Source organism: Cannabis sativa, chromosome 5, assembly GCF_029168945.1.
Source record: "Cannabis sativa cultivar Pink pepper isolate KNU-18-1 chromosome 5, ASM2916894v1, whole genome shotgun sequence".
Lineage (NCBI taxonomy): Eukaryota > Viridiplantae > Streptophyta > Magnoliopsida > Rosales > Cannabaceae > Cannabis > Cannabis sativa.
Genome location: NC_083605.1, coordinates 74,329,093 through 74,338,250, shown reverse-complemented (window position 1 = coordinate 74,338,250; position 9,158 = coordinate 74,329,093). Strand labels below are relative to the sequence as shown.

At 27.4% G+C, this 9,158-nt stretch overlaps 2 protein-coding genes across 2 annotated transcripts; both read right to left on the bottom strand.

Moving 5' to 3' along the window:
* Positions 1-891: 891 nt before the first annotated feature.
* LOC115716164 (uncharacterized) lies at positions 892-1,964 on the bottom strand. Its single transcript, XM_030644910.2, has one exon. It carries the CDS (start codon positions 1,746-1,748, stop codon positions 1,074-1,076), a length of 675 nt encoding a protein of 224 aa, XP_030500770.2. The 5' UTR covers positions 1,749-1,964; the 3' UTR covers positions 892-1,073.
* Positions 1,965-7,407: 5,443 nt separating this feature from the next.
* On the bottom strand, positions 7,408-8,598 carry LOC115716158 (late embryogenesis abundant protein At1g64065). Its single transcript, XM_030644901.2, has one exon. The coding sequence runs from the start codon at positions 8,194-8,196 to the stop codon at positions 7,564-7,566; it is 633 nt and encodes a 210-aa protein (XP_030500761.2). The 5' UTR covers positions 8,197-8,598; the 3' UTR covers positions 7,408-7,563.
* Positions 8,599-9,158: the final 560 nt, after the last annotated feature.

Sequence of the window (9,158 nt, the reverse complement as noted above, 5' to 3'; positions counted from 1 at the left end):
AGCCACCTTAATATATTTTTTTTTTTGCCCCTTTATGGTGCTTTCTTTGTCATAAATAAAAATACCCATTTAAAAATCTCATATTTAAATTTGGTGGCAAATCTTAGTCATCTCCCAAAGTTATGGCCAACATTTTGCCATTTTTGTAGTGATCAATTATAAATGTTGAAAAAACTCCAACATAGATTAATTACTTGAAAATTACATATTTCATGAGTTTGAATACAATGTGAGTAAAAAAATATGATTTTTTTTTTCCTTTCAACAAATTATTTTGTCAGAATAATTCAAAAGAAAGTTAGAAAAATAGTTTAAAGTAACCAATTACTCCTTAGCGTGTAACCAGTTACCTTCTTAAGTTAACCATATAGCTTTTCCCTTTTTTAATTCAAATTCCCTATAAAATATCTTCTTTTTTTTTTGAAAAAGGATCATATATTTATGAAAATTTTCCCATTAATTATTAGTGTTTTGTATTACATCATTTAAGTTTATTTTTTTTAGCACTTTATTTAAGCTAGAGATCTTTTTGTAAATTATGAAAACAATACAATGATCTCGTGAAATTTAATGATATCTCTCTTTTTCTTTTTTAAGAACTATTGCTCTTTAGGTGGAATTTTGGGAGTTTTCTTCTAAAAAAATACTTATTCCTAAATTGTTAAAAAAATTCAAACACACATGTCCCATTTTAAATTTTTACATATTTAATATGATGCACATATTTTTTTAGACCCAAATGAAATAATAATGCACACATTGTTTTAGACAAATAAATAAATGACCCAAATAAATCCGATCAAAAATTGATATGAAAAAATTATTTAAATTTTTTGTATCGGTTCGTATTAAGAATTGTCTTCAAATTAATTATACTTAGAAAAAAAATTATCAAAAATTAATCTCGGGGTCCTAACTTTATTATTTTTGAAGATATAAAGTCTATTTTATCATTTAACAAAACAGATAATCCGATCCATAATTTTGGTAAAACATAGAATCTAAAACAGTATATTTACCCTATTTTTTACAATTACAACTTAGTAGTGAAGTGGAATTAAAACGTTGTCGTTTTAAAGATTAACACGTCGTATACAACTCTGTCGTTGAATCACATTGCTTGAGAGGTTGTACGTTACAGTACAATTCAATCTAACCACAACTTTTTTCTTAACCATATTCAAAATCTTAACTCTCCCATCGATTTTAGTAAAGCTTTTCATCGTCAACGATTTCTCTCCATACTCCGCCAAAAACCCCGGCGCCGCCACAAGTTTCGCCGGAGAAACATCCACCGTCAGATTCATCCTCATCGTCCGTCTAGCCCTAGCGATTCCCCCAGGATTCCTCCCCTCCCCGACCTCAGCGCCGCCGTAATAGACGGCCGTTGTCGTATTCCCAAACCTAAACGACGCAACGTTAGGGTTTTTCACCGACATATCGGCGATTAACGTCAGATTCGACGATCCGGCTACTACGGCAGCTAAATTCGCCAGCTGACGTGGATCGCCGGTGACGGAGATCATCTTGATGATCGGACCTTTGACGTCGAATACGGTGAAAGCGAGGATCAAGAAAGTTACGGCGATTAAGAGAATTATGGCTGTTATGCAGCCGCAGCACTTGGCGTAGGATTTTTTGCGATGAAGGTTGTGATGATGATGATGATGATGATGTTGTTGTTCTTCGGTGGGAAATCGATTTGGAGATATTGAAGCTAAGGGTCTGACTTGGTCTTTTTCCGCCATTGATGAGAATATTGGAGAAATGTGAAGTGGTTTTTGGTAAGTAATATTTATATATATTTATATAAATGAATTATAATGTGAAGTGATTTTTGGGTTTTGGCTGTTGTTTGATAGCAAAGTGTTCGAGAAAATGTGAAAGAGAAAGATTTGGAATATGGGTAAGTCTGTAGTCTGAGTCTACTGTGTATGAAAATTTTATTATTGACACAAACGCGTTTGCTTAATTTTCATGAATGACTATTATTATTATTATTATTATTATTATTATTATTAAGATAAATAGTGTCATAAACTCAATATTTTTTTTGTTACCAATATAAGTATTGAGTAAATACTATTTTGAACTCTGTATTTTGCAGAAATTATTAATTAGATTCTCTGTTTTGTTAAATGACAAAATGGACCCTGTATTTTCTAAAATTGTACAAATAAGACCTTAAATTGATTTTTTGTCAAAATAAAATTTAATTATAATCTGCTCTAAAAGTATTATGACTAAATTGTTTACATTTTCTGTATCTATTCGTATTAGGAATTATTTTCAAGTTGATTATATTAAAAAAAAAATTGTCAAAAATTAAGCTCAGAGTCTTATTTATACTATTTTAGAAAATACAGGGTCCAAAATAGTATTTACCTATAAGTATTTAATTTTGTAAAACTATAATTTATTTTATATGATCACCTAAATATTATATAAAAAAGTCTAATATGTTTATTTGTGTGACTTAATTTTCTATCAACAAGTACTTATGCAAGATTCATAATTCTCAAATTTATTTCTTAAAAAATTCTTTTAGTGGTTAAAGATTGAAAAAAATAAACTTTTGGAAGAAGGTAATAATACCTAATTGAAGTAATAGTAATTTTCATTAATCTATAATCAACATTGTGAGTAAATGATTATATTCTTCTCATACGTGTTATATAATATATTCATCTCTTACATTTTTTATATATGTATGTTTGTAGTGTATTAATATTGTTGTAATATATATTTAAATAATCTTTTATATTGTTCTTCTATTATTTTATAATTAAATTGTAATTTATTTTAATTTATTCAATTTATGTAATAAAATTTCTAACAGTCATTGTTCCTAAAAAAAAATAATTTGTTACTATTGTTATAATAAGTAAAAACTTAATGAAAAAGAAGGACAAGATTATCAAACTTTTTATATTGTCGGATATGTGGAGAGAATTTCAACCTAATAATTTTTGTGCTTGAAATAGATAGACTACACAGAACCTTCTCTAATATTAATTATTATTAAAATTTATATGACCAGCTGGTATAACATGTTTTCCCATTATAGTAGGGTCAAAGATTTTGGGCTTTATTTTCAATGAAGTTATTCATTGCTTAAAAAAAAAAAGATTTTGGGTTTTATTGTAATATAATAAATTTTGTAAAACTTTATTTATTTATATATTTGTAGGGATATGATTTTGTCCCGTGATGTACTTTCACGGAATGTATTCTGTGGTACATTAGATGAGTCTCAAGGTACATTAAATGAGTGTCAGGGTACATTTCTACTTTTTAACCCTAATTACCCCTAAATCAATCTCAACCGTCAGATTAAATAACTCTCTCATCTGACGGCTGCCGTACATCACGGATTACAATCCGTGAAAGTACAATAACGGGACAAAATCATATCCCTATATTTGTAATGAAATTTAAAACTATTTTAAGTGGGTTTTTTTTTTAATTGACTCAAATCGGTATCTTTATTAATTAATCAAATCGTTAAAAACAAATAGAACGTGCTTCAGAGGAACAATCCTCCCACTGAAGCACACGACCAGGAGAGAAACAAGAATCTCTGGCTAAACAGTGAGCCAACTTGTTTGCCAATCGTTTGATAAAACGCAATTCAACATTGTCGAAAGATAAAAGCAACACACGAACATCATGCCCTAAAAGACCAAAAGAAAATGACATAGAGACTTGTCCCCAATTGTAACGATCAATCCAACTTAATGCTTCTTTGATGCCAACCATCTCAGCAACTTCAGGTTAAACCCTCCCTACATGACCCCGATTGAAAGCCTCCACGATATTACCATGGCAGTCGCGAGCCACACAACCCCACCAAAACCTGCCTTCAACCATCTCAAACCAGATAACCATAAAACATCTCAACTTAGAAAACTTAGTCACTCAAACCAGAAAACTTAGACTCTCAAACTAGAAAACAATGGCAAAAATCAGAACAATCTCAAACCAATAACCAAGAATCAAACTCAGACCATAAAACAATCGCACCATGTCACAAAGACAAGACTTACGCCAATAATTTAAGTGGGTTTTAACTCATAGGTATAGCGATAAATTTAAGAGTATTCACAATAATTTTTTTAAAATGAAAATTTAAAAATTTAAAGAATCTAATTAAACATACGCCTATAAACATACGCCAACAAATGCTCTATTTTAAAGTTTTATTTAAAAATTTATTATTCACGCTCTACATTTATATAATACTATTCATTGTTCTAAACATATTTTATTAATTGTTTCAGGTTTTAATAATTATTTTCGGAGCAATGCTATTGCACACCAGTAGTGCATAATACTTTTTATAGGTGACGTCTTACGGCTGGTTAGCGATATTCCTTAAAAACTATTTTCTTAAGTTATATGAGATTTGATACTTAATTACACTAATAGCGGTATGACACGGAAGAGGGTGCTAGGCACCAGTAGTGCCTTTTAGCATTTATCTTATTTTTGTATATTAATATTATATATTTAAAATGAATAAATACAATAATTTTTTTTTTAAAAAAAAATAGATTTTAGTGATTTATTTTAAAGAAATTAATGTATGATGTAATGTAAAATGTAAAATAAAAAAAAATAGAATTTTAATAATATATTTTAATTTTAAATATTTATTACGTGGAGTAATTAAATTGTGCCACGTGTATACTGTGTACACGTAGACATTCGAACCTGACACTTAACACCCAAAAATGGATGGAAAGGGCTAAGTGCTAACAAAACTTGGGTTTAGGAGGTTTTACTACAAAAGTTTTAGAATTAGATGTTAGTTGCAAAAATATTGCTACTTAAAAGAAGTTATGCCGCAAATTACTTTAAAATTAATGGTATAATTTAAAACTCAATAGATATGGCTCAATATATTGCATGAGAGCTAAAGAAGACGTGTGCTTTTTCTTTGTACAAGTTGGCATTGCCCCCTTTGTGTTAGCTGAGCTTTAATTCAAAAAAGCTTCTTTTTATTTTATTTTTTTAAAGCCTTTCTTTACTTGGTAAAAAAAAAAGTTAAAAAAAAAAGATGGACATAATTCTTAGATGGATTGAATATTTGATTATAGAACACTAATAGTTTATTTTAGTTAGGAATTTCCAATACAATAATTAATTGGGTATAAACATCATCATTAAATTATGTATTGCTGTTCTAGTAGTTTAAACAATTATACTAACCATTGGTAATCAACTATTTTATGTTCAATAAAGAAAAAAGGTGTGTAACTCTTGTAAATATATAATAATCATTAGGCTAAACAATTAAAGTAACCAAAACCATATTCGTTATAATAGTTACTTACCGTTGATACAAACGTTAACAAATACAAAAAGATTAAAAGGTGAAAAAAAAAGTGACACAACACAAACCAATTGTATTTCATCATTGTAACCTTTAAAAAAAATATAAAATAAAATTAGACTTGATTTATTGTATCAATTGAGCCTTTTAAGTTTTTTTTATTGGTGTTCTTAGTATAAGAAGACAAGTAGATTTAAGGGGTTATTTCATAAATATACAAAAACAATAAAAATATAGTTATAATAATTTTTTTTAACATATTTTTACAGTTTTTAAGATTTTATTTACAGAAAATACAATTTTTTAATTTCTTTTATGTTGCACTCTTACTATTTTGTAGTTAATTTTTTATTATTTATATATTATTTTAATATTGTTTTCTTATTAGTATTTTTGTAATTTTCATTTATAGAATTTCATAATAAAGGTAAAAAAAAAAAGTATATGAACTTAAATTTTCTTAGATTTAGTCGATAACAACTTATGCCTAATTTGGATGCAAAGGTAAGGTTCTGTTCATTAGAATTTGGGCCTTTTCAAAATTTTGGGCTACGCCGACCTCTTGAACTAGGCCCAATAATTCCAAAATGACCAACAATAAGAACAAGGCCTGAAAGCAAATTTCTGTTTTTTTCCTAGAAAAGATACCAAATGTCATACATAGGAAGAAAATAACAGAAAATATGATTTATTAACCGAAGAAATACACATATTAATTAATATAATATTAATTGTTTATTATTCTATTTAATATTTATGACCATCCATGACCAACATTCAACTTAATTAATAGTAGTGACTCTTATCATCATCATTAGCAACAAAAGAAATAGTATTTTAATTTAAAATTACTAAATTAATCCACCGGCTCAGATTTCAGAACAAAAATAATAAAATAAAAAAGCCAAAAAGAAATGTGTAAACAAAAGTACTCACTTTCAAAATTCAAACACATCATACTTTTTTTCATATACCTAGGACAATTAGGTGTACTTAATCTATATAACTTAATTATTTTCCATTTGCAAGCTGTTAATTGAAATAATTAAATTTTCTACAAACCAAAGAGCTGGATCACAAATCGAAGAGCTGGATAATTATTATATGATTTTTTTTTTCTTCGAACTATAATTTTCATAGAATTTTATATTTTGATTTTTTTTAAGAAATAGAAGCCTCAAAAATTTTGAGTTTATAAATAGTATAAATTTAACAATTTTTTTAGTGGTATAAATATTTAATGTTCTTAAATTAGTCTGTCTTAACTTTCATGTAATATTAGTTAATTCTAATTTTTTATATTGACTAAACAGAAAGAAAATTACAATTTTACAAATAGTTATACTCTAAAAAAATTGATAAAATCCATGGTATTTACAAATATAAAAATTTGGATGGTTATGGCACTATTTATTTTTTTCCTTTTATTATAAAAATTCTAAAGAAGTTTTTTTCTAACACTATAAAATTATTATAAATATATGTTTTTTAATATATTCTTTTATTTTTTTTAAAAAAATATAATTTAGTTACTGGACAGTGGACTATAGATAATTTTTTATTTATATGTCTAATTTTTTATGTAAATTATTTAAATTTAGGAAATCACTTTATATACTATTTTGTTTTATTTTTATGTTTTGAATTGCTCCTATGTGAATTTGTGTGAGTTAGTATGTGATTGAAATTGTAATTTATATATTGGTTGCTTGCTTCTGTTTGTTATAAATGCAAAAAAAAAAAAAAAAAAATACTTTAAAATATTTAAGTAAAAAAATCCTTATAAATTTATAAATTAACTACGTTAATGTTATAAAAAAATAACATAGCCTAAATTTATAGAACTCTCAAGAATCAAACTAAGTTTGAGGATCAAAAATCCTATTTATTCTTGCATTAATACAGTGTCAAAAACATTCAAAAAAAAAAAAAAATACAGTGTCAAAAAAGTACAGCAACTCTTTATTAAGCCGAGCTGTTAATTTTAATTGGTATGAAAAACAAATCCAAATAAAATAATACAAAAATATATATTAATGGTTTCCTTATGTACACTCTCAAACAAATAATAATAATAATAATAACGACAATGAATCAATGAAACAAATATTAATAATAATAATAATAATAATAATAATAAAAACAAACTCGTATTAACATAATAACCCAAAATTAAAATATACAAAAAAAACTGATAATCTTAATCTTAATCGTAATCTTAATCATAATTAACATCTTAAATCTTTGATTCTCTTTGTTTTCAAAACCAGATTCATATCACACTTCATCTCACTCGTCTTTCTGTTATTAATAATCTTAATCAACTCAACTTTACCAGTGATTTTTGCATAGCTACTGATCTTCAAAACTCCATTGTTCAAATCACTGTTCAGATTATTCGCACCTTCCGGAAGCCTACTCGATCGAATATCCATCGTTAATCTCACCCTCGTCCTTTCTCTTGTTTTCGTACGGCCTTTCCCGAACCGCCGCTCGCCGATTTTCTGACCGCCGTAAAGGATCCTGGCTGAGCTTCCGTCGAAGCTGTAAGGTCCGAAGTTAGGATTCTCAATCGAAATCTCCGCCACCAGAGTAGCGTTAACTGACGGAAACGGCGAGGTTGTGTAGTGGAGAGTTTTAACGGTAACGGATCTGATTTTAACGTCGGGAGATTTAGGTCGGAGAACGATTAGGGAGAAAATTAGTAAGATTAAACCGAGGAATACGATTGTTGCGAAGACGTAGATGAAACATTTGTTGCTTCGTTCTTTTCTTATGGCTTTGAATGCCGGATTCTCTTCGTCGCTACGGTGGTGGATTCGATTCGGAGCTAATGGCCATGACTGGCTTTCTTCAGTCATTTTTTTTGTTTGTTTGGCGAGAAAGAAAATGAATGGGAAAATTAGGGTAAGGGAAAGTGTTTTTTGTTTTTGTCTTAAAACGACTGCGTTTTAATGTGATCTGATTTTTTTTTTTTGGTTTCTGATTTGTGTGAATAAAAGGGGTTTATATATATAGTGGGGTTTTGGTGAGTTAAAAATAGCCGCGTTGAAATATTTTTGATTTGAAATGGACTGAGTGGACTCGTTTAGGGTTAAAACAAGTGGGTTTGGTTTGGGTCATGCCATGTGGGCGTGTTGGTTTTTGGAAGCCACGTGGGCATTTATTATTTATTTATTACTTACAAAACAAAAAAAATGAGAAACTAATAATAATTATAGTAATATCAAATCTATATATATATGTGGGATTTAAAAATGATTATATATTATGATGTAATATCAAATAATAATAGTAATGTCATTATGTGTAAGTTTTGGAGTGTGTGATTGGTTTTTGAACTCTTTGATCAAATCTAAGTGTGATATCTAAAATTAGTGACATAAGAAAATTAAATTGGGTATATAATATATTATACTATTATAGTAATATTAATTAATGTTTTTTTGTTTGTTTTAGGAAAGTTTAAATTAGTTACCATATACATAGGTCTTGCATGCTGTCAATATATAAGATTCTCTCTCTTTTTTTTTTTTATTTTTTTATTTTTTTTATGTATTAATAAAATAGTTTAGGTTATAATATTGTGATAATTTTGTTTGTAATTATAATTTAGAAAATTTCAGTAGTAAATCTCTTTAAGAGTTCGTTTTGGTAGATTTTAATCTATTTTGACATTTAGAAAAATATTTTAGTCTATTTTTTGTTTCATGATCACATAGGTTGTACTTATATAAGATAATCACTTGTAATTTTTTTAGAAAATTTGGAAAAATTTATAATGTCAAAAATAAAATTTAAACAGTTACCGAATATGCGTATA

Excerpts from the sequence above, each read along its gene's own strand:
- LOC115716164 (XM_030644910.2), bottom strand. The coding sequence starts at position 1,748 with ATGGCGGAAAAAGACCAAGTCAGACCCTTAGCTTCAATATCTCCAAAT.
- LOC115716158 (XM_030644901.2), bottom strand. The coding sequence starts at position 8,196 with ATGACTGAAGAAAGCCAGTCATGGCCATTAGCTCCGAATCGAATCCAC.